General features: G+C 41.9%; 1 protein-coding gene across 4 annotated transcripts in view; it reads left to right on the plus strand.

Moving 5' to 3' along the window:
• The window catches only part of TMEM117 (transmembrane protein 117), a 236,162-nt gene that overhangs the window by 198,418 nt on the left and 11,366 nt on the right, over positions 1-26,378 (plus strand). For all 4 annotated transcript variants that reach the window (XM_049813840.1, XM_049813838.1, XM_049813839.1 and 1 more), the window contains one exon: positions 25,894-26,023. In XM_049813840.1, the coding sequence (XP_049669797.1) occupies positions 25,894-26,023 (130 nt within the window). The remainder of the gene's footprint in view (positions 1-25,893; positions 26,024-26,378) is intronic.

Genomic DNA, 26,378 nt, shown 5'->3' on the forward strand with positions numbered 1-26,378 from the left:
CTTGCAACTCCTATGACTTATTGCAACTTTTTATCTGACAGTACACTCGGATACAATGTCTGAGTGATTTAAAAGCTACCTGAAAATACTATTTGATTCCAAAAGGAGAATTTATTCTTCAATAAACTGAAGAAATTCTGCAGCGGCTGAGTGGAATAAACAGAAGCCAGGCAGCGCTTATCTCTAAGATTCTTTGAGAAAGCTCTTGTATGTGAATCTTTAACCAAACCAGCAAAATAATCCCATTAATATCAAATGGGATACTCTTGTAAATAAGGAGAATAGAATTTTGTCCTTCTGGGTATCTGGAAAGAAATGAAGGTCAAACAGAGTTAGATAATTAACAACGTTCCTTATGACTAGTGCTAGATCTCTGCTTATCTAGGTATTAGGATATCAGCAGACAGATTTTTTTTTAGTAATAACCTTTTTTCAAGTCTATTTTTCGTGATATTTTTGTATGTAAATTGCTTTAACGTGTAACTGTAGATCACTCCTTGCTACTGCAGTTGAAAATCAAGATATTTAATGGGTGGCCTGTCACTTCTTATTTTGTATTGTTTTCTGCAGAATGTCTGGTAGAGTTTTAATAAGAGAATTAGAAGGTTAACAGATTGAAGAAAATCTGTATTTAGGCTCTCCTGTGATTTTTCTTCTAGATCTTCGTATTTCCCTGAAAAAAAAGTAGTTAATTTAGCTACTTTGTAATGTTAATTATGTTTTGTATTTGTCATTGTTAAACAGTAACACAGAAATGTTATCAGCAAAACAGAACAGACTCTGGTCTTGTTAACAAATACATAAAGCGAAGACAGTTCCGTTTGTTATCAGTTTTACACTGATGGAGAGGCTGTTTTGATTAAAATCTAGTACGATGTGTGAGCACATTAAAAACCACCACCCACAACATCAAGTGCGTAGAAGAAGATATAATTTGCTTGGATAGTTAGAGTGGAAATATGGTCTTGTCCACACAAAGTGAGTAAAGACTTGGGTTTTTAGAGGTTTTTTTTTTTTTTTTAGAAAATCTATTTAACTTTGCAAACATAATTTGATTGTGACTCTTAACTGGATTTACACTGGGTACTTTGATAAAATTAGTTTACACGTATACAAACAAGAGGAGAATCCTGATTTACACTTGGTGCAGAATATACAGGTATACTAGTTTTTCTTTGAAACAGATAAGCAAGAAATGATTTTGTGTTCATAGACAAAGCGGGATATAAAAAAAATTTTCATTCCTGTCAGAGTAGATCCTCTCAGCTGTACATTTGGTTCAAGAGTGGTATATAAATTTTTTTGTTTCCTAACAAGTAACAGCAAAAAGTACCGATACATAGTTTGTTCCCAAGGAAGTTACCAAACTTTGAATGAAAATGTCCTTCTACAAACCTCCCATTCAGCACAACAGCTTCTGGAGAAGCGAGCACTTGCATGTCAGGGTACTTGCCATTATAACCTTTGCTGGGTTTTGTAACATTTGAAAACACAATGATAAACTACAAGTCAGAACCCATGAGAAACTTCTGTGTTAGTGAAGTTAGCAAACAACTTTTGCATCATCTCTGACATTCAGGGTTTCTGTATGTGAGGGGTTACTGTGATTTTTTATTCATGTCCTCCTTGCCCTTTCAAGATGGGAGCCTAGCCATAAGGGCAGGTGACCAGTCACAGGTTTCTCGGAGGAGTCAGGACAGATGAGAATTCACCTTTAATAAAACTGACGGCTTATTCAGCTCCATTACTGGCGTCCCCAGCCGTTACCATTCGGCAAGGTTTTACAGGGAGGAGCCATATACCCTGGACTACTTTTTTCAGATATTATGTGCAGCGTTTCATTCCGCTCAGAGTACATTGCTCTTCAGTAGTGGATTTTAGACATGCCTGTCAAACAGCATTACGAAAATGGGTAAGCATTTTGAACACACGCTTGTACTCAGCTAATTGTGCAATGTCTGCCAAAAAACCCAACCGTGAGGGTTGGCTCTGCAGTGGTGTACCTCCCATGGCCTGCAGATCTCTGAAGGAGGAGGGGACAAGTTCAAGTGAGGTAACTTTGGGAGAAACCTTTCTGTAAGAAGTAAGAGATTTTCCTTCCTGCAAAGTCTCTTGCATCGGAAAGACTTTCCCCTCTTCGTTTGTCCTTTCTACATCCTCTTCCTTCTATGGATCATGGAAGTGTTCCTTATTAGCACTGATGTAAAACATTCAGAAATAATCCTGAAAAATAAAAGGCTTAGAAAAAGAAGGACTAGAAAGGAACAACTCTTGATCTACAGCTTCGCTGTATTTCTACTTACAATGACTTTAAGTGGCAGACCTGGGTACATTCCTAAACACTGTTTAACCAACAGAATGATAGTGTTTCTCATGCCGTTGTTGGCACCATGGCATTTCTTTCTAGTGGGTCAGACACAGGTCTTCCTTGACTATCCTAGAATTGTTCCATTTCTTGAATCTGCCTCCACAGCTGCTACTCATGGATTTATATCTGCATTGAATTTCTGAGTCCCAAAGTGCTTTATTTTATTTCCCTGAGAATCACCGGTTTGAGGGGTATCAAGTCTTTCTCCTTTCTATTTTGAACACAGAACAGTAGCTTTCCTGAGCTCCACTTTCATCCGTCCCATCAGACATCTATTTTCTGTTAGCTTTCCTGTATCTTCCGTGCGTGACTGGTGTCAAGGGAGTGGATTTTTTCCTGGCCATCGTGTACAGAGAGGGACAAGTTAGCGTGGTCCCAGAAAAGGCCCATTTGACAGCTCAGGACCAAGCAGCTAGAAATGGAGTCAGCATCCCACAGAGTGAAAATTCCCTGTCCTTCTCCTGGCAGGCAAGTGAGGCTCTAAGGAACCAGGGCACGGACCCTCCACACCTCCTTCACGGTGTTGTTTTCTATGGACAAGGCAAAGACAGTGGAAATGTACTATACTTGTAGATCAGAGAATAAAATAATGCATTTGAAATCCTCTGGGTTTATTTTGAAGGGAAACACCTTTTGAGTTTGATGCAAGTGTATGCAGTGTTTACGTAAAAGGGTGATGAGGGGGGGAAAGTACAGCATTGTTACATGTAATTAAAACCCAGAAGTTTCTGTTGGAACGTTTTCAGGATCCAGCTGGATTTGTAAATTGTTTTTGAAAATCCCTGGAACATTCCTTCAGCCCCTTGCCAGAACCCACTCTAAAGTAGAGTTTATTTCTTCAACTCTTCCAGTTACTTTGCGACTAAGAAAATGATAAGCAAAATAATTTTCCCCTGAGAAAAGGTGGGTGTATCTTGTCCCTTGCAGGTTATATACCCTACCTTTTTAATGAGCTGTCTGGTTTATATTGCAGTGTTCTCATTCTGTGCTTGTCTAGTTTGATAACCGGCACCATCATTTTATTCTGTGGATTTTGTCCAACAAGACATGTGAAGTACAGTACTTTAAAGTTCATTTCATCCTTTACGCTCTTTGCGGCTGGTTAAATTTTACTTGGATGCATTGTAATTGTCTCGGGCTTTATAGATTCAACTCCAGGGTTTGCTTCAGCTGCTGTAACTTGGTGTATTTGTGCTGACCTGAATCCTAGTGTGCCAATTTATACTGGCGGAGGACTGGGCCCTTTTTTTAGCTCTGTGACTCAGTTCCTCATTTGCTGAAAAGGAACAACTGTAGTTCTTTTCTTTCACTAGTTGTCTGATTGTCTGCTTAGCCCCTAAGGTGCTCCGAGAAGGATGCTGTCTGACTTGGTACAGCTTCGAGCATAATCAGGCACCAGTCCCAGCTGGAGCCTCTTGGCTCTGAGATGCCTACACACAAAATGAATTAGCTGAAAAAGCTTCTCATTTGTCACAGTTGTTCCCTCTTACCCTGACAATGGGTACGTGCCGTACATGTGACACTGAGGCCCTTCTTTCTCAGTGCAGGTATGTGCCTGCACTATTTGACAGAATGAAGCAGTTCTCCAAAAGCAGACCTCGCGTTTTCACACACTGCTCCCTGAAACCGCCACATCCAGCCCAAATCCACAAAACCCATGGAATTCTAGGAACGAGAAAAGCTGCAAATTGTTTGCAGGTCTCACTTTTTAATCTTTAGTTGCAGGGAGAGTCTTTTCACAGATTCTGCTATAATCAGTGTGTGATAGGCTTTGTTGTTGTGGGATGTGTCTGATGAGTCTTGCATTGCTTAAGATTATATTGCAGTGATATATGTTGATATAACAGTAATGGTGACATTCAGATAATTTCAACTCTCCACAGCAATGCTCTGGAATATGTTATTTGATTGTAGAAATCTGCTTTGGAGTGAGCACTGTTACATAGGTTTTTATCTAAAAATGAAAAATCTGAGATGAGATTGAGCTGAACTGCTTCAGCTGTTTTCTAAGTGATAGAATTGCATACAATTTGTAAATGCAGCCATGTGAGTTACAAAAAGAAAGATAAACCTCAGTTTGCCATCACTAGGTAGAGTATTGCCTTAAGAGAAGTTTTATGCCTATCCGTATCTTACATTTAGCTACGTGGCATACTGAATTTACAGGACTTAGTGGCAGGTCATACCTGGGCATACAGATCCAGCTAGCAACAATACTGAGTTCAAGTAAGGAGAAGGAGCAAAACCAGCTTGGTTGGTCTTAGTCACACCTTAGACTCTTAGTTCCCACCTTAGAGGGGAACAGAAACAAGAATATGCCTGATATTGTTGATCTAACCGCATTATTTCTGCGAAGCTGATTGAATGGCAGGTGTTTATACTTCCTTGGGAAGTTTGAAGCCTGTTATATGAGACATTAACAAAAAGACATACTTACTATTATCGTCTTTGAGTTCTTCTAACGTGCTGCTTTTCTTTGTGTAACAAAAGGGACATATGTAGTTAATCACTGAGTGTCTTGAGATAGTGAGTACATTAGATATTTTTGCATCTGTTAGAATCAGACTTCATTGAACCCATCAATAAGTAATTCATTCTCATATGTATAGAGGAGGGGAAGTATTCCCTAGTGCTTTTAATGATTCGAAATTATAGTTACAATGATTTCTGACTTTGAACTAACATTTAATTACTCAGCTGTATTGCATTTGGTGTCCTGTCCCTGTGGGTCATAGGTGTCGTGTAAGCGTGGCCTTTAGTCAGCCAGGCTTCTAGTCTCCTACAGGTCAGAAGCTAAAAAGTTTCTCTTTTCTGGAATCTGACCATGTTTACCTGCCAGTCCAGTAATGCTCATTAGGGAGAGGAGATTCCCCAGCATAACACTTACCAGATCTGACAGATAGATTGGGGACCGGCATTGCATGACACAGTGTGAATCTGTGTTTCCCACTGGAGCAACAAAGCAACTAAATCAACATGCCTATAGAGTCTCTCAAATAGTCCCAGTAGTATGCTGCAGCTGACTTTGGACTGTTCTATGTCTCAGCTGGTCCCCAAATAATTAACCTCTCCTCTATCTCTTCCTCATACCTAGATAGTACTTGCAATATAATTTTTCATTAAGATTCCTTAGAGCCCTGCATGAGCCAACGGGTGCTGTAGCTGCATTAACACATTGTCGCTATTGTCGAAATGGTATGAAAAGAGACAAAACCCGATGTTAATCAAACTGGAAAAGAGCATTATTTTTCACCTCCCTCCGCCAACACTTGTTCAATTGCTGCGGTAGCCAGTAATGCTGAACTTGTCTTGATACCTCTGATGCCAGAAGGACACAGCCTCAGGTAGTATGTGATGAGTACAGCTGGCTCCGTATGCCTTCAGCTCCCACTTCGTTAGCAGGGAGGGCAGCCGCAGGTGTGTGGGGGACTATCCGTTATCAACCAAGGCAAGGTGGAGCTGTCAGGGCCTTGGAACTCAGTAACACCAGGTGTTGAATCCATTTCTCCTTGGATGAAGATGGGTGAATTAGAGAGCCGCTTTCAGGACCGGCTCTGAGCAAGGCAGTCCGTGTCCGAAGTTGCTGGGAGCAGTTTGAAGCTCTCGTAAGGGAGAGAAGGACCCATTTGCAAGCAATTCCCCGTCTCTGAAGAAAGACCGCGGTGGTAGCCGGCTCGTCCTGCTGTGCAAGGTAGCACAGCAGTGGGGAGAAGGACTTAAAACTGGCTCGATCCCCTGAAATCCTCTCCCTGCATCCAGCAATGCCGTACAGGACACCAGCGGCGTGGAGGTAGGCATAAAGCTCTGCTCCTGGGATGAAGTACTCGTGGTTTCAGTGACCCAAACCTGGCAGAGCTGCTTTTCTGCTGTGGCCAGCCAAATTGTAGCTCTTCCTTTCGTACAAAACCGGCTTCGATTTCATTCTCCATCAGTTCTCAGTGAGCTCTGCTATGATGTTGTTTCCCACATCAGGTACTACACGAGGAATTAAATGATGGAAATTTGTGGCTGGGTAATCCATTTTATCGCCTGTGGATGAAAATGAGAAAAGAGTGTACGTCTCTTTCTAATGTATCTCGCTATGCATTTAAGGATATAATCCTGTAATCCTTCTTGGATGGCTCTTTGCTTTTAGTTTTTCTCAGGTGGTCTTTGGGCTTGACTATATACAATGTGCAGCATGCATTAGGTTTATAATGAAATTTCATTCCACTTCAGAACTGTGTGCCCAAAGTGGAGAAACAAACAATCCTCGAGAGCAGCAGTGATCCCACGTACAGCACACAATCTATTTAGGAGCAAGTGGCAGAAAAGAAGTGACTAAGTGATGTGTGTTCTGGGGCAGCCAGAGTTAGAGGAAGCCCAAGGGACTGCTGTCCCACCTCAAGTCCCCAAGTGTACTTTTTGATGGCCCCGATTCTGCCCGTTTTCTGCAGATTGTGGGGGGGAAAAGGCTGCTCGGACTGTGCCCCATAGCATTTCTGCAGGCAGCCTGCTTGGTGCTGCACCAGCCACCTGCGGCTGCTGCCTCCCAGGCGAGAGCTGCAGCGTATTCTCTTGGCTGCAAGTTGGTACTTTTGTCCTGACCTTAAGTTGCGAAGCAACAGCTACATCTTCTGAATGAATGTTAAATACCCTGGGGGATGTTTCTGGCATCTGGGCCAAACAATTACTGCACTAATCTAAATTATACAAACTCCTACTATTCCTCAAGGTCGGGCTGCAAAGATTTGCATATCTGGACAAAGTGTTCCAAATACAGGGAGATGAGAGAAAGAAAAGCAACACACAAACAAGCGTAATACCAGAAATGAGCAGATGATGATTTAAGCAACACAAACGCGCTTACACATAAAAAATGGTGTTAAAAATGAGACAACGCTACTGAGGCTGCAGAGTCATGCATTCAGAAGTTAGGAGAAGCCAGAATTAAGGTCACTGGTGTAAACTTTTCACCCCTATTGTGTGTATGCATTATAATACAATCTTTAATTATCTATTCACATCCTATTTTTCCACAGGACCTCTGTCTCGCTTGCTGTGCTGGATGAATGGTGTTCACTTAATAAGAAGCTATTCAATATTTTGGTTTACCTTTTCTGTGCAGCGTGTGGCCCCAGGCCTTACTTATTGCACACTATTGAAACCTTGATATGAAGATGAAATAATTCCTTTCCTTGTGAGCTTTCTTTGTGACACTCATCGCTGTACTTCCTAAGGGTTTTTCAAGCATTAATGTATTTATCTTCACAATAGCCTTCACAATAGGAGTATTATTGGCCATTATTGTCCACATTTTACACTGGGGCACAAAGAAATTTAAGTCAAAGGGTCCCTAATTTGAGATGTCTGAGGACATTTTTATGATAATTTATATTATTACCCGTCTTTTAGCTGAGCAGTTACCTAATTGGGGGAGGAGGGTCTAGCATATTATTTCATTAGGAGCAGACAGAGCCACATATTTACTTGATGTAATCTTACACATTATTACACCGACAGCCCTTGTAGAATTCAAACGGTTGGAAAAGCAGTTTTGTTGCTTCTTTTGAGTGATGGCTGTAACTGTGTCATATATTTAGCTCCATAAAAAAGACTGGTTACTTTTTACGCTGATCTTAAAGGAGTACAGGACAGTCCTAGCTAGGTAGTGCTATGCACTACAGAACTCTTGCTATCCGTACGGATATTTTGTCAGCCCTTCCTGTTCTCCCAAGTGGTAATATATTCAGGTCCAGCTCTCATTGATTTCAATACCAGCCATGGGCACTTGTCAGTTGAACAAATCTAAGCTTAGGTGGGATGCGGAGGCAATCACTCGGGGGGGGGGGCAAACAATGTATAACTGCTTGGGCATAGTTTGGTTATAGAAATTCACTTAGTATCTCGTAGACGTGTCGTGCCAGAGCTGGCCAAATTCGGTTCCTCCTAACAGCAGCGACCCCCGTAACAAGAGGTAAATATTTTCATGTCTTCTGCTGTCTCTTGCATTTCCACCCTTTGTCCCACACACCTTCCAGCTTGTGCAGCAGATGCAGAGGGCAGGAGAACTACAGGGGTCTCTGTCGCTATATATTCCCGTCTCACAATCACAAGTTAGATCCTCTTTAATGAAAAAGGGTCGTGTACTCTGGAACATGATCATGTAGTTAAGTAAGGACTGTACTGTGCGTACGCACACGGTACAGATAACCTTAGCCTGACATCTCCTAGTTTATGAGTCTTCACCACTGAAACCTCCAGACAGTTCCCATAATGCGGGACTTTCTGTGTGCCTATATCCTTTAGTTTTTACAGAAAGATAGCAACCTCAAAATCAAAAGTCTGCCATCTGAATCCGATGTGTCTTATCCGGAACCGTTAGCTCCCCTGCACAGACGTTTGCTGTGTGAGCTAGCTGCTAATAGCAGCGTGTGGTTTTTCTTCCAATAAGCCACCTCAGAAGAAAGAGGAGACGCTTACTTTGCCTCTGAGCTTCACGTGTGCTTGTTAACAGCAGAGGGTGGTGATAATTGGAGTCATGGTGACCAGTCTAATCTCCAGAGCCAAAGAGGCACTGACACTTTCTGATCGTTTCCCCAAACTTGGCTTGTTCCTTCCTGTCACTTCCAGTCCCCCTCTGTCCCCATCCAGGGTCCTCCTTATCCCTGGTTCTGTGATAAATCCCATTACTTTTATCTAATCCCGGTTTTCAGTGTTTGATTCTCTCGTTTCTTGTCTCCACGTCCAGTGAATACTAATCACCTACCCCGAGCCTGCTGCTCAAATCAAAATCCCTCCTTTTCTCACTTCCCTCTCTCCCCTTTTCCTTAGGCAGCCAGTCCCAACCTCCTGCTCCCATCCCCACCAGCCTTTCTAACGCTTCACCCTCTTGCCCAGATTCAGGTCTCTCCCATCCTCCCGCTCCTTTTGTGTAGCCTATTCCCATTTTGCTAGCGAACCTTCCTCAGAGGGCTGGTGGGGAGGGACGAGGACAAGGCTTGGGCCACTGCATCGGAGACTCAGACCCAGAGCCTGGAGCCCTCCTGTCCCCATCTTCCCTCAGCTCCAGGTGTCTGGCTCCGTCTGCACGCAGAGTACTTGGGATCGGTAATTAGAGGAGAGCTGGCTCTCTGTCCCTCAGCTGCTGTGCGGGGCCAGCTCAGTCCCAGTTTGAGAGCAGCTCGGAGTCCTGCCAGCAGCAGAGGGGGAACGGAGGATGCTCTGTGTCTCTTCTGGAGAGCCGCGGTTTCATAGTCTGATGAGCTCTAGGAGCTGAGAGACGCTTTGGCATGCTGAGCGATGCACAGTTTGTGAAGATACTTGTTTCTGAACCTTTAGCTAAATTCTTGCAAGTGTGAAAATTATTGACTTTTCAAAGGTACCTTAAACTCTTCCAGTTTGGGGCAGATATTCACAGGGAAGAAAAAGGCACATCTCCGGCACAGAGTTACTCCCTTGCTAAGCTGCACAGCTCTACTTCAAAGCATGAAGCATTTCTACAAAGCAAAGCATCTTATTTTCTCTTTGGTCTTGCTCTCAGAAGCGTTTGAATGGTGCTAGTTGAAAATGTCAAAACCCTAAAACAGAAACATAGAACCAAACAGAAAAATAAAAACAGCCTGAGGCAGACACCTGGCATGGGCTGTGTTCAACCCAAGCAGTTAAATTTAGAAAAGTTATAAGCAAGTGAAATCAGTGTATTGTACACAGGCACACTTGAACGATAAGCAGCAATGCTGTGATTTCTGCTTGTTCTATATGGCACCCGCCATATGGGTTCCCTTGTGGTATGGATTGTACGAATTCCTCTAGTGCCATTTCAAGAGTGAAATAAACCCCAAAAGGCTCTCTTCTCATAGTGCAAACAGTTTGTTGCATTTCTTTCTTTTGCACTCATAAAACTACACCTAAGGACTGGGAAGTGCAAAAATCCCCAGGGTTTCCCATGCAGAGTTTCCTTGCTCTGTGGTTGGGAGGGGTCCAGAACGAATGACAGCCTCTGCCCCCTTCACCTGTGGAATTTCGGATCGACAGAGGTGAGACTCTTCCCGGCTCTACAGGATTGCACTCCCGCATCCTGGCTCCGTTTTTAGCTTTCACTCAGACAGTGGCTCCAACTTGATGCAACTGTATGAATTTGCAGGGAAAATGCCTAGTTCATACTGGTGATGCTCAGAGTCTCAGCAGAGTTGTTAGATAGCCACTTCCATGTAATCCTTTCTCAACCTCGTTTTCATATTCATTTTTATAGCAATAATACTTTTGCTTTTCCTTTACATAGCGCTTGTAAGTATAAGCAGCTTCAAACACTGAAAAGATCTGAAAGATAAAGTTTTCATTCCCCATACAGAGCTGGTCAATAAGTTTCCGCAGCGTGTCCCAATGCAAATATACAGAATTACGATGTTTCTTCTGTAAAGAATGCCTCAGTGAGTATTGCTTTACCTGTCATGATAGTATTATCCATCAAATGCAATTATATACTCTATCAATTACCAGTATTCTTAGTTTATGAGACACAGATTGCTGTTGGAAATGCAGAAAAATAGTGAGAGTCTTAAAAGATAACAGTTAAACTACGGATCTCCTTGGGGATGGCATAACCATGTCTGTATAGTCACACAGAACCATGCTGGCACACAGGCTAGATGAGCTTCCAGGTTGTATAAGAATATTAAATAAAATTATCAATACATTTTATGGGGAAATTATAGATTTGTGTAACATTAAAGTCAGAATGAGAACATGAACTCTGTTTTCCTTAGTGACCTAGTTCTAAAAGGTAACACATTCTGGTAGAAATCCTTGTGCAGAATCATACTCATAAAAAGAGAAATTCAGAGACCAGATATGTGATTGGTAATTGATTTTACATTTACAGAAATCAGTGAAAGCTTTTGGTGTAGTTTTCAGGGAAGTACGTAGAATGTTGTCATTAGTGCCAATTAAGTAGTGAGCCTTGAATAACTCTGTTTTCTGTCAAAGACACTGTTTCATAGGAATTTTTTTATTTTTTTTTTTAATTAACACAAGGATTTCCATGTATCTAGTAAGGATTCATAGAAAACAATTAAGTCTTTAGAATTAGGTGTGAGACAGTATATACTGGAACTGTGTATGTTTATCAAGAAGGAAATAGTACTGCTTGCTTCTTAAATGGTTGCTACAAAAAATACAAGAGTGACATGAGTGATATTATCCTTGTATTTTGGCTCAGCATTTAAAGCAAGAAGTTTGGCAGCTGAGTGTAGGAAAACTCAGACGAGAAGTTGGGAAATGCAGATAAAATGAGAGGGGGAAAAGTCATGAACGTTTTAGGAAGGAGCAGTTAATGCCTACCTATTTCATGAACTTGTTGTTTTGAGTTTCTCGTGAAAGGTTTGGTCATTCTAAGAAATTGTTAAGGACTAGTCAATACTTTGATCAGCCTTTATATTGGTCAAGATTACAAGAAGTTAGGAAAATGTTATGATGAGCTTTGTGTCCTCAAGCCTCATGGATCCCCTGTGCTTTGTTACTATAGGAGCTTCTAATCTTCCACAGCGCTCACCTGAGCCATAATTAAAAAAAAAAATTCTGTTCTGGTCAGTGCTTTTCGTAGCCCAGATCAGGGGAGTCTGCCTTTTGTGAATATCTGGGGTTTGCAGTGGAAAGACTATGAGATGGAGCTCTCGGATCCTTTCAGCATCTGCAAGGTCTAGCGGGGCCTTTGCCAAAGTACATTAGCAAATATTATTTTATTAACAACCCGCCTTTTGAATTTTTGCTTGTAGAAGCCAGTTAAATTGCTTTTAGGCCAGATCAGAACACTTGGCCAACCTCTGCTGTCAGGCATGCTGATGCAGACCAATAGCCCAGTAGTCTCTAATTCCTAAATAGTCCATTGCTGTAATAATAACCTGTGGCGTGGTTCTAAATTGCTTTCCTGCAGTATATCTCTCCACCTCCGATTACAGAGTCTTTGAAATTGCAATAATACTTGTTATAATCTGGTTTGCTCATATTTCTCTCGTACTTGCGTGCTTTGCAGCCATGCTTTGAACACGCAAACTGGATAAACCTCAGTAAAAATGTACTGAGTCTGAGAAGACATAAAAGCAATAGTCTCTGTTTTCTTTTAAAAAACATGGCAGCAAGCATATTGCTTTCTGGGCTCTAAGCGGATTTACGTATTTAACAGCAGAAGCGCCCGGCCAATAGTCATCACATAGTAGGCAGCACTGCTACAGACCAGCACGCCCCGAAATATATTTTGCACTGCATTTCTCGTATACCTAAACTGCTACATTTAAGTGTGGGGGTTGTATCTCTCCATTATTTTGGTAAATGTAGATTGCCTAGGACCCTCCGATGTATAATTATATGTTTGAATGAGCACAGCAACTTCACTAGCAGACATTTGTTCTGTAGACATGCTAGGAGAATTATAATTGATGCCTTTTTTATCACTGAATGAAAAAAAGATAAAAGTGCTGTTATAAACTGGAAGTTGAAATAAATTATGTAAAATACATAATTCGCATAATGACCGTCCCTTTATAAATGTTCTTATTAAGTAACCATATCATTTGGGATAATTCTTCCTTGAGGAATGCTGTGAAAGAACAGCTCATTCATTATCTTGACTTAGTGAATTGCTCTAAAACAGCTCCTCTGATGAGAAAATTGATTTAGCATTTTTTTAAACAATGGAAAATAATGCTTGAATTCTATATTTTCCTGTCCAGAAAGTTTCAGTAATTGTCTGCATTATATGGCTTTGACTAGTTAAGCTGGAACTCCCCCAAAAACACATGCATCTACCTCTCCTCTACATACAGGACCTGCCTTTTAAACCCCACCCGGTCTATTAATCACACTGAGAGAGTAATCACTCAGCTGCTGTAATGTAGCTCCCTTGATTCATTGATGCCAGTAATTAAAAGTTTTGGAGTCATACTTGGAAGTTTGGAAGCCGCGCGTTTATCTACAGGCAGCGTACTGCATCTGCTTGCTGTCCTCGTAACAGCGTCCCTGAGAGCAGGCAACGTGTCATTTCCCAAAACTTTGGGCAGGAAAGTTCTTAAAATTAAAAATATGGACTACTGAATTAACTCTACCACTTGTAGATGTTAAGGAGAAAATTATGGAAGAAAATCTAGCAAGAGGAAAAGCACGTTAAGTACTACTGCTAGTGGCAAAGATGATGGAGATGTAAGGTTATGTGGGTAGGTGAAAGAGAGCCAAATTTCTGAAACAACAGGGAGTGGAAAAGTCCATCTTCCCCTCCAAAAAGAGGGGCTTGTGGGGCACTTACAATTGACCCCAAAGAAAATTCTCTGTGGAAGGAAATGAGCAAGTTGTCTTCCAAAACCAGCATTGGCAGTGAGGGGGGAAAAGGGATTTCTTGCAGATCAAAAGCAAAGCCCGAATAGGAGGGTTGCAGGAGGGCATCCTTCAGGAGGGTCTGCTAGTTTGGATAAGCTGCTGCCAAGTGCTGTATATATGGTTTCTTATCTACACTGCATTTCCAAACCTTTTGAGGTTGTCCACCCTGTCTCATCTGTCATTTTTTTTAAATTATAATTCAGCCTTTCCTTGTGATCAGCATAGTTGCTATATTTAGGTTCAAATCTCAGTAGGAGAACGCTTTCATTCATTGCACACCACCAGCCTCTGATTTTGTCTTTGAGATTCATAAAGACACCTTAGCAACATTCTCTCTGCTCCCAAGGATTTTGATGGGAACAGTTTTAAACTTCAAACCAAACTGTTGTGTTTGTCAAGACCAGGGTGAGTTTGTGCAATTAGAACTTGGTTCGCTGTGTTTTTGACAAGTTCTCCCAGGTGGTTTCTAAACACTGAAAACCTTTTAGGATGAAGTTCATGTTTTCTGCATGCGCTTGGCAAAGGCAGATATATTGCGCTGGTATAAAAAGCTGAAGTTGCATTTTTCCTCTCTCGCACTCAGGAAGGGAGCTTTTGCAGTGGGGTCAGAGAGGAGGCTGTAGAGAAGAATTATCTTCCCTAATTTTTATTCACATTGGAGGCTGTATTTTTGGGTTTATGATTTTGTTCCTTCTTTAAGGCGTATAATTTATGTATGCGTAGTATACAGGGAGTACTGGCGGCGTTTCCCCAAGGGATAAGAAAATGAATGGATTTTTGGAGAGGGGAGGGCGGATGGGAAGGGGAGAGCTTAAGTAAATAATTTCTGCAACTATTAAGAGACATACACTCTCTGTAATAAGAGGATATTTCATGTCACTGAACTGCAGTGAATGACTAATGTAATGCCGTGCTCTCTATGGAAGATACAGTATAATAATCCAAGCAGCACACTAGTTTTATGTAGCCTCTTATTGTTACTGAAAATAATAAAACTACTAGACCTGTACTTACGTAGGGAGACTATTTTTTTCTTATTTTTCTCAAAGTCCCTCTAGTTAAATGATGTAGAATACAATGGAGTAAGGATTATCTTATGACAAATATAGTGGTTCTTAGCAACTGGATTTTCCCATAATTTTTCTTCTGTGTGTTGATGAAGGCGAGTATGTTTGGCGTCTGATTCAGTAAATCGTTTTGTAATTTAAGAATGTCTTTTTTTAGAAGTTGGGAAGCTATTTAGTATAATAGAATAATACAGTTAGAATTTAATACACTTATAAAAACACACTGCACATCGCTTCGAGACCTTGATCCAGTGCCGAGTTGCGTACTCACCAGAATCCACCTGAGATGGGACGGCTGCCGGTGTAAGAATCTCTCATTTTACCTTTCGCAGTCCGTTTTGTTAAACTCGCGGGGGAGCACCTTTGTGTTCATATCCCTTTTTCCTCATCGGGGCGGTTGGTGAAGACCCAGTTGCTCTTCAGCATCTCGCTCTCTGAGGGGACACTGTGAGGCAAAAAAGCTGCTGAGGACTCGGGGCCGGCGGTTTGGGTTTCCTGGGTCCGTCGTTCCTGAATTTGGCAGTCTGTACCTCACGCACCGGCCTGAGCCTGTATTTCGCACTAGTGCACTTAAGAAGGCTCTTTCCTTTTGTTTTCATGGATTTGTACTTCCCAGGAGCTTTTCCAGTCCATTCCTGTCAGAAGAGCGGGCCATTCCATTCAAATTCTGTTGAAATAGGTGACGGTTTGCACTGAATTTTAATTGCAGGGGGCAAAGGGAGATGCTCCTATTTGATGAGGATGCACCTCGCCAGAGCACCTCGGTGAGCGTTCTGCTGTTTAGCTTCCTGACCTGGTGAGGGAGGCGAGAGAAACTGTCTCGTGTGATTATTAAAATTACGATGATTCATGGAAAAAAGTCGGTAGATCATGACAAACACGGAAAAGGTATTCAGAGGTCATTAGACCAGCCATCGTTGCCGGTTAGGGCTTATGTATTCCGAGTGTGAGAGAGGACATCTGCTTTGCAGCGTGTACTGACAAACCGAGCGGCTCATCAGGGCTTCTGGAGCGGGACGCGGCTGAAACACCCCGAGGGCGATTCACCTGGAAGCCCAGGACCCCTAAAGGCAGGCGGCTACAAGGGAGCTAGCTGGATGCTAGTTCCCATCCCGGTGAGCGGCAAGCTAATCCACACAATAAATTATTAGGGACTGATTTGACAGCAGGTATAATGCCGGTAAGAATGGACAAAATAAACACCCATATAACATATACCCATTTTCACTCGTACTCTGGATTGTTGATGGCAGTTTGAAAACACGTTCCGGAGATACTGATATGCAAGCGAAGCTGATTTTATTTTTCCGTGCGCACCTCCTGAGCTTTATGTGTTTCCTTATATCCTCTTTTGCTACCCAGATGCGTTTACATAATGGCTATGCAGACGGAATGTATGCGTTTCCTACTGCCACCCCAACTGATACCAAACAAGCTGCTGCTACTTCTGGAACAGATGTGCCTAATGGCCACACCACAGCTTTTGAAGATAAATGGGGCTGGAGGGGGAGCGTGAAGGAGGATTTCAGGAACGGGATGTGTTGCCTTCAGGAAATGAAGGCAACTCAGTCGCAAGTACAGGATGCTGCCGCTGCTAATCCTATTAGCAAGCTAAAACTCAGGACACAGAAGAGTATTTTAACTTCAACTAAAAAAAAAACAAGAGGGGGAGCTGGCAAGACCAAATATATTCCATGTTACTGTTGTCCCTGAAACAAAACCTTAAGTGCGGGTAGCCACGTTTTGTGAAGTCAGCCTTTCTTTTTGCAACATTTGCACACAATTTCCTTTTTCTTTCCTTATACATTAAAGCTGGTGTATTAATTAGTACAAGTTAGGAGGAGGAAAACAGTTTTGGAAAAGAGTTATTACTGGTTTTTTTTATAAAGGACAGGGCATTTGCCCTGATTTGTTTGCAAACCCCACATTTCAATTTGAGACACATTTCTGCCTGCATTCCATATGCACCCGGTGTTTTTACTTTCTGTCATCTTCTTAAGCTCTATTAATTTTCTCAGTATCAGTCAAACGCAGCATATAATCCTGGGTTTTTTCTTGACTAGAAAATTAATATTACTGTTTCACTGCCATAATCACAGCAAGTTGAACCCTGCACAAGCACATGTGTGATTTACAGTTACAGATTAACCAGAACAAGTTGGATGAAAGTTTCAAACTGAGACCATTGGTCCAAACCTGCCACTTCAGATTGTGCTTAATACCAAAGGGCGATTTAATAGGGTTTTTTTTGTAACCAGCCCCAAATTTTCTCAGAACAGGTGATGGTAAAACTCTTCAGAGCACATATGATCTGGAGGGATTTTGTCCAGAACAGAACGGCTCCTCAGTCATCCATTTCTAATGTTAAGGTGGCTGATTTACTTTCCATCTGCAGTGAGCAACACATAGTAATCCCCTTGCTCCAGATACTCTCCATTTCTGTAACACCATTTTTATTATGTTGCAAAGCTCATAGCGAGGAAAATACTGCTCAGGTATTTTACTGCAAATCTATCTTCTTGGGTTCAGGCAACACTAAAAAAAAACCGTTAAGATTTGAATATCAGGCAAAAAGGAAATTCATGTGCGTGGGTATTTGGAAGGAGAAAGGGACCATATACGTTTTAATGCAGCTGAAATTAGCTGGAGACAGCTGCCTTAATGCAAAATGACTTCAGAACTCTGAGTAGAGCTTACTGTTCTCAAATAGGTACAAATGGCATTAGCAGTCTTTACAAATCCTGAAATGCTCCAAATTTCATACTACTGTTCAGCTGTGATGTGGGTATATTTTCCACAAGGCAGTGGTATGTGTGTTAGCGCATATGTACTCATATTGTTGGAGGTGATTGCATAGTAATGTATTTAAAATTTATTTTTATACTCCATATCATAGTCAGATATTTGGTCTTCTAAGGTACCAGAAAGATTGACTGCTCTGTTGTGATTTCCCTTGACAGCAAGCTGTAGTCTCAGTAAATCTGTAAATATAAGTATTGCATATTATTAGTGAATGTTCATTTCTCCTATTCACCACAGAAATGGCTTTCATAAAGTGTGTCGCTGAGGTAGTTAGAAAAACCATTATGACTGACTTGCTGGTGGTTTAGGGAGGTTTCACGTAGGGAACAAGACACAGTTGCTTTGCAGGAGCTGATTTCTTTGTCTCTTACCGGTACACAATGTTGTAACATTACCACTTTATTTAGCAGCTTATCAGACTCAAGAATTAACTAGAAAAGCTCACACTGGTGTCTCTCGTCCAGATGAACTACCTGATAGCTATTTAGCTCAACCAAGGTCAGACATGAGTGAGACGGTAAAGCAAGAGCAAAAGCTTGCAAAAATGGGAGAAACTCAGAGACAAAATAGGAGACCATTTACTTTTGAGCAGCTTTTTCTAATCAGCATTTCGAGCAGTTGCGAATAGCTAATCAACAGGCGAGAGCGAGTTACAAAGAAGAGGAACCTCACAGTGTCACTGAGATGCACGAGACCTCACATTTAGCCTGATGGAGAAGCTGGTGGACTTGCTCCTGGGACGTTCGGGGTGTGCACAGAGGCTGTGCTTAGTGATGTCTGCTGCACCTCTGGCATGGATAAAGCTGTTTCACCTTGCTCCTCTTTGACTCTCCTGAGTAGCTAAAACTTAAAGGGTAGCTGTAAGAAAGGACAGTCCTTGCCCTCAGTGGGAAATGGTGATTACTGTTGTTCCTGGTCGTTACACATCTCATGATGTGAGACCTTCTAGAGTCCGTCCTTCCTTGTGCTCTGGCTTGTTTTCAAACAGGATTTGTTCCTAAAGTAACAGAAAGAATGGATAGCCGTTAATTCTTCACACTACTAGCAACATTTGTCCTACCAAGGAACTAGCAATGGTCACTAAGGACTGGGGCATTATTGTGCTGGGTGATGCTCAAGGACAACCAAAATACAACTCCAGTCCTAGAGCATTCCATTGCTAAAGAAAAGCCAAGAGTTACGGCTGGTTGGACAGGCGGGTGTAAGCAATAGTGACTTCCTTAGTCAGGATGACAGGTAATCCGGGATACCTAATGCGTGACATCCTCACGGTTTCTCATAGCAAAGAATAATTATAAAGAACGAGAAAGGAGAAAGCTCTGCAGCTGATAGGGAACTGCACAGTGCACAGAGGAAAGTTTCTTTAAATAGGGAAAAGATTCGTAGCCTGAATTTGTAGAGTGATTGAAGGAGCAGCTGTCATATAGGCAGTCTGTACCTAGGGTAGTGAAAGATCTGAAGGGATTTGAATATAAAAGGAAGTGGCCTATATTTTTTGTGATCAAAGAAAAGAGTGACGTGGTCAAAGAAACAGACTAGGAGAATGGTCTTTGCAGCAGCATTTCTGTATCGGCGGAGAACAACTGCACTTGTGAAGGCCAGAGGGAAAGATGCCAGTGTAACTGAACAGCAGATGATGAGAGCCTCGATAAAAATTTTAGCTGTGGGGTTTGATAGGAATTGTCATATCTCTGATATGTTATGCAGAACAGATCTGCAGTATCAAGGCACTACCAGGTTGTGAGGAGTGAATAGAAGATGATACCCAAGCTATAGTCACAGGGGAGAGAGAGGGAGTGCCGTCTATCACAAATCAGGCATCTGCCAGTGACTACAGGCATGGATTTCAGGGAAATGCGAGCACTTCTTATTTTAGGTGGTCTGAAATTTTGATACTACTTTGTGCTTGCTGTGGAAAAGCTAAATACCGATTCAGACATTTCAGTAACAAGGGTCACTGTTTTGAGGACGTGTGCATACACAGCTTTGTCTAGGTTCAAAATGCATTAGTGTGTAAGTGCAGAGACCCAGGGCTTGTTTGGGACCTGGGTGGCCTGGGAATTGTTGCCTTTAAACAAGCAGAAATGGATAATAGACTAAAGGATTCTGTAATGATTTTTTAATGGAAGGGGTCATTCAAGGCCAGGCACACACATAAAAAGAGGCTGTATTGCTGCTTTTACTCTCAAGGAGGGAGTTATTGCCATCTTATTATCATTTTCTCAAATAAGGGAGAAAATGAGCAAGACTTGCAGTGATGGTTCTAGAGAAGGGCCAGGAGCTTGGAGAAGCTAAGCAAGGACTGAGGAGGAGAAGAGCACGAAGATGATGGAGAACAAAAGCAAGGTTGTGGGCATGTCCGTGTCTTACATTGCCATATAGCGCAGGCGTAGCCTTTCCGTACCCACCTCCGGTCCTGGAAGCTGTCTTCAGTCTTCTGTCTCAGCAGCTTGGAGCTCAACTGAAGCAGTGACTCCACTGTTACAGTGGATTTTCCGTATTTTGAATCCTTTAAATCAAGACTAAGGGATAAAAGGTGTAGCCGTGTCTGCAATTAGGGACTTTGTGCCACAGTTCCTGATGGGGTTTTGTGATTGTTATTGCCAGTAACAATCCAAGCAGGTGAAGCCAAAACAGATGAGCAGATCAAATAAAACTTTCTGGACGTGAAAACTATGAATAGATTAGCACTGATAGTACCAACATGAAGCAGGAGGTCTTTTGAAGAAGAGCGCGTCATCTTGCACCGTGGGAGCTAAGTAGTCCCACTGAAGCCATACAAGCGTACAGGTGGCCATGTTAAGTGTAGATGTGTATTTTTCGTTTAGTGAGGGCTAAAACCCACCATGTCTATCAAACTTTCTTCCTATTTAAATAAGGTATTGGCAAAGAACAGAAGGCCAGAAACTGAGCGGTAGATTTGATCTCACGGGCATGAAAGTGAGTTCTAGTCGTGGCTGCTGACTTCCCTTCTTATGTACGTTTGAATGAAATATTAAAATGATGTTTGTACTTTAGCAGCTCACAGCTGCAGAGATCTCAGCTGCAGAGATCACTGCAAGTTGCAGCACTGCAATGAAGTTAGAGATAACCACAGAGGAGTCGGGCCTTTGTCTCTGAATTCCAGCTGTTCATTTCTTACTTCAAACACTTGCAAGAATATATAGCCATTGCCTCTCATTAAATTTCCTTTAGCTGTCTGCCTGTCTGCCATGTTCTGAGAGTTGAAACAAAGCTATCTAAGAGATGCAAGGATACCTGAAAACGCAGAGTCTTCTACCTCATAAGTTAAAAGGATTTTAATAAATTAAATAAAAACTGCTGTAGGCAGTTTCTGGAACAAGCACACATATACACATTCGTATATGCCTTTTCTCAGTTCCTTCCCTCTATGTTTGTTTATTTATTATTCTGAGGGGGTTAAAGTACAAATGCATTCCTAGCATTAAATATAGCATATATCATCACCACTTAAAGCAGAAATATTCAGTGTGCATTTGTCCTCTTTCATGATCATATCTGCACAGTGTTTACATTATTTTTAGTATTATTTCATATTTACTGTGTACCAAACGCCCTATGAGCTACATCCAGACAGGAGGAGAGATGAAAGCGTGGCATGTTTGTTTACCACGAATCGTTACTGGTTTTTAATCCCGGTCCCACCTTCTCTGCGGCAGTTTTCCCCGGGTGGAAAGGGGCCGGTGGCTGAGGGACGCGGGGTCGTGCGTGCACGAAGCATGGGACGGAGTCGGCTGAGGGCTAAGCATCGCCCTCCCGCACAGCTTATCAGCCTTGCTGAATCCTGCCGGCACCTGGAGCCTGCAGTAAAACCCACCGAGCAGCGAGGAGCAATCCTGCAGCCTGCCGGGGTGCTGGGTGTTGCTGGCCGGGAGCCCCAGGGCAACCGCGTGTCCTGGCTCAGGGTCAGGACAGGGCTTTCCCAGGCAACGACTTCTCTTTTCCTCAGGTGATGGCAGGGAAGAGCCAGATCCTATCAGAAATTGTGGCTTTGATGCTCAGGTACCATTACTAAAAATAGCTTTACTTACAGAGATACCAAATCAGCGCTGCCAGCTCCACTGTGGGGTCTTAAACCAATACCTGGCATTGCAGCAGAGAGCGTGCGTGCGTTCGTTTGGCGTGGGGAACTAGAAGCAAAGAGGGGAAAAAATCAAAATACCATGATCTCCTCTTTTGCAGCATCCAGCTTTGTCTGTGCTTCTGGGCTTAATGAGGTAGCTGATGGAAATTAGAGGTGCTCCCTTTGCCCATTGCAACACTAGGATGAACCCCTCAGTGATCTTAAATTCATCCTCTGGCTGCCCTTTCCTGATGACTAGAGTGAAATGAGGCAATAACCTCATTTGCTTTGCACATCCCACAAAACTTGCCGGTGAGGTTAGAGACCTCTGTGCGGCTGATTTAAGCCTGCTGGTTCTGGGTTGGTTTCTTCTTCATAAACTGCGGAGAGGTATGCTACAGACCCGCCAGGTTGGAAACCACTGAAGTAGATGAATATTAGAAATTTGGTGCCGATGGATTTAAAGAAAAAGCAATCTGTTCATGCAGTATGAGAGATACAAATACGAGCTAACAGTATGGTTGTACATTCTAAACATAGTATTTTGGGCCCAGTTCCTAATGAGATGCCAGATACAGCAGAGCACGGGCACCTCAGCAATAAAGCTGATCAAGTGAATTTCGCATAATTACGAGCTGAGAACTTAAAGAACGTAGCGCATGTCACTCGTGTCCCGGACAGATTGATAGCATAGACTGATATCAGAGACCTCAGAGGGAAAATGCCGTGTATGAAAGCACGATGCAGACCCGAGCTGTGTTCCAGAGAGGGAAGCAGATATATTTATGGGCTTGTACCTTTGTGCTATTAGTGTACCTATTAATAAATGAAGTAAATTATTCCTTCTAGGCACCTTGATTTTCTTGGAAAAATGCTTTTCTGGATTTTGCTGAAATTAAGTTGTCTTTTGCATGTCGGTAAGGAAAAAAATTACAACAGAGTCAAAAGATTTTGGACAACGCTCTCTTAGAATCTAGGTAGCAAAATGGCCACTTTGTTGGGTTTGGATTTGACAACCTGATACTGGCATTAGCCTGGAAAGTTAATAGTCATCTGCTCTTCTCCTGCACAATAATAATACTACAGCTCGGTGTCCGCAGGTGATAATGTCACTACATGGACAGTAAATGCTCACACTTGCCAAAGCTGTGAGCCAAATGAAGCCCCAAAGGCTATTTAATCACCTAAATTGAAGCTTCATTTTCCTAAGTGCTGTAGCTGTAGTGACTTTCATGGAAGTCAGTAAGTTTAACTCATTTTAGTTTCCTTTTTTTAATATTGCTTTCAAGTACATTTTATTGTGGTTTGGTTTATTTTGTTGGGTTTTTTAAAATTTTATTTCTGTATTTCCAGTGGGTCTGTTCTTAAATAACGGATTTTATAATCATACTGATAAAGGTGTTATATTCAAAAGGTTATTTATGGGTGAAGAAGAAACACCTTATACATAAAGCCAAGAATTTATTATTGGTATCATTTAAATTTTAACAGTGTAATCCCTGCATCATTATTAGTTGAGATCTAATTATTACAGAAAACAATACTTCTGTGCAGAAAAAAGTTTGAGTAATAATAACGTCAAAATTGTTAAACACACACTTCTTAGCTTCTACTGCTTTTCCTGGTGTTTCGTCCACCCTCCCCCCGTTCCTGCGGGTCCCGAAATGGGCAGTTTCAGTCTGGTGGGGGCCAGTGGGGGCATTACGGTGTCTCATGGGCATCTGGAGTCCTTTGCTGGGAAGGTCGTGACGTTCATCCCGACGGTTTCTTTTTCCTCACTCCGGGATCCACTTGGGGGCATTTTTATGTTTGCTAACACACTTTTAGACCTTGCTGTTTCTTCACTGATCTGAAGCTCCACGTTACAGCCAGGTTTACTATACGCAGTGCCTTTCACATATGTTAGATACCTTTTTGTTCTCCTTGTTACCCTGAAAAGCAGTTTTGTCCAGCCCCAGATCTGCATTTCTTTAGCTGAGCACTGGTGAGTCGTTTACAGCTGTCAGGTCTCCAGTGCCAGCCTGTGCCCATCTCTCTAGCGATGGAAATACCATATTACAGGGCTACAGGTCATGATACACTTCAGGCATGCTTCATACAGTAGGGGGTATATATGTAGAAAATGTGAAATAATGTACACGTGAAAGGTAGCCATAGTTTGGAGTGTCAAATATGTATTTTTCTAAGGGGCTCTCCACTCACCTGGCTGTTCTATGTAAACAGTAGCACACTGCTAAGGTTGGATCTCTCTGGTTTGCTTTTGTTTCGTGAAATATTTTCCAGTCTCAGTAGTTGTTTGCTGAGACAAATAATACAGTAAATTGCACATCTGACAGAGCTGGCATTCTAGTTACGCATTATCAGGTAATATTCATACAGAGGAGAAAAAATGCTGAACTTTTTTATAAAACTCAGATGCAAAGACACAATCCAATACAAAATTCTGTACAGTGGAATTTTATCTGTAAATCAGCAAAAGGCATAGTAGAAGTATTGGGGCAAGCCAAGAGCAGGAGGCTGGATTTATAGTCCCGCATTTACTTACTTCTAATGCAGAGTCCACAGCTCTCCATTCGTTTATCTTCAGGAATATTTAACGTATTTCTTCCTATTTATTCCTGGGTGAGAGTATGTATGGCTTAACGTGAGACACTAGTCCAGAGATGTGTATTAGATACTGTAAACTGAGAGTGTACACCCCCAAAAATTTTATCTCTGGGCACTTTTTGGCTGTCTACCACCTGCGAGGGGACGGTTGCAGATGCAGCGTAAGGGATTGCGCAGCTGGGCAGTTATTACCATATCTCGTGACCAGGAGTGCATGTGTTGTGTTAGTGATAAGGCAAAAGGAGAGCATCCTTATTTCTCTTATCTTCTGCATCTGCAAATTGGTACTTTCTGTATCGCTGTGAACATTGAGAACCAGGTACAGAGGGTCAGGTTTTCTCCTTGCTTGTACTCCTATTAGTTCATTTAACTCAGTATCACAAGGAGTTAGCACAATCAGCTGCTGTTAGTGTTTGGGCCATGCTATTCCCTGCTGATAAAACTCTTCTATTTCCCTTCCGCTGCAGAAAATGTTGGAGGGCTTAGGAATTCTTGGAAGTTAAGTTGTATATAGTGATTTATCTTTCAGTGATGATTCTTAGTTTTGAATAATTTTTTTTCATTACCCTGCTAGGAAACTTTCCAGCCTTATAAAACTGGGGAAAAAAAAAAAAAAGGAATTGGTTCTTCTGGGGAGATGGCTGCGCTGGAATGGCTTTCGTGTGAAGGAAGCACAAGTCACTCACAGAGCTCCTCACTTTACAGATTCCTTTACCTTACTTTTAGTCATCCAGGTGCTCGTTGCACTAACTTGTGGGATACAAATCCAGGGCTGTGCACGGGAACAGGGCCAGTGTGTTTTTAACAGCAGATGCCCAACAGCCTGCAGCACACAGAGTGATTTCTCTGGCGGTAATCGTACTGATTCTAGCACTAGGGCTAGGCTTTCAGTTTGGGCTCTAACGAGCCATGCTGTTATCCCCATTTCCAAGTGACTGATGGTGGGTGCAGATAACCAAGTGAAAAATTCCTTTAAATGCAGCTCCTCCTCAGCTGGCTTACCACATGCTACCAAAAGAGGGATAATGGTGGGTAAGAGCTTCCACATTTCCAGCATTACCTTGTCAGCTGAAATACAGCGGTGGAGAAAACGGTGCTTGGATTGATTCAGGCAGATTATGCTGAAGGGCCTGCACTTGCAGGCAGTGTGTATTTAGATGTATTAAGGCCAAATACAGAAAACACCCTATAAGCGGAACAAGTAGAATACAGATATATGAAATACTTGAAAGGGTTAGGCCTTCTTTGCCACTTTCTTACCTATAAACTGTTTGCCAAATCAGTAACAGAAGTTGTAACTGGTATTGCAAGGTCACTATATAGGTATTCATATGCTTAGACTATTTTGTACTATCAGCTGGTACAGCGGGTTCTCAACTGTCATTCCAAGCAAACTTTTAAACACGTAATTATATGGAGCTGAAGTAAAAATCATATTGTAATGTCTAATATAAACAGGGTATTCTATTTCAAGTGGTTCAGTCAAAGTAAGAAAAATCCAATAATGGGAGGTTAAAAATAGAACCTTTCCCTTTTATTAATTTAAGCCATTTTAAAGGGCAAAAATATACCATGAAAGCTTATGTTTAGGCTCTTGCTTTTCTTTTTTTTAACAGGACTGGGAGTTTCCACATTTTATGGGTGATGTTGAAGTGAATCTTCCAGGCTTGCCATCTGCACACATGCAGTTCAAAGTACCTTATTTCCAAAAGATCTTCAAAGAGGAATATCACATACATATAACAGGTATGTAATCTTACAGATTGTGACGCAGTCACACGGTGAACTGCTTCTGTGCAATAAATGTATGCTAACATGTTCTTAACCACATACTTTGTGTGTGTGTGTCCCAGATTACTATTTTTCTATCTGTTTATCTGTCCATATCCACATCATCCATATATAAATGTCTCAGGGAAGTGAGGAACGTGTATCTTACGAATCAGAGACCTGCTGTTTTTCATGGATTTCAGCAACTTCTTGTGACACTAAGTAATACCTAATGTAGCTTCAGAGGTCTTTTATCTAAAATTACTCTCCAGGGGAATTAGCAGCTTATTTCATTTTCAGAACTCTTATGCTTTCAGATGCCTTTGCTATG

This window comes from Accipiter gentilis, chromosome 11 (assembly GCF_929443795.1).
Source record: "Accipiter gentilis chromosome 11, bAccGen1.1, whole genome shotgun sequence".
NCBI classification, from domain to species: Eukaryota; Metazoa; Chordata; class Aves; order Accipitriformes; family Accipitridae; genus Astur; species Astur gentilis.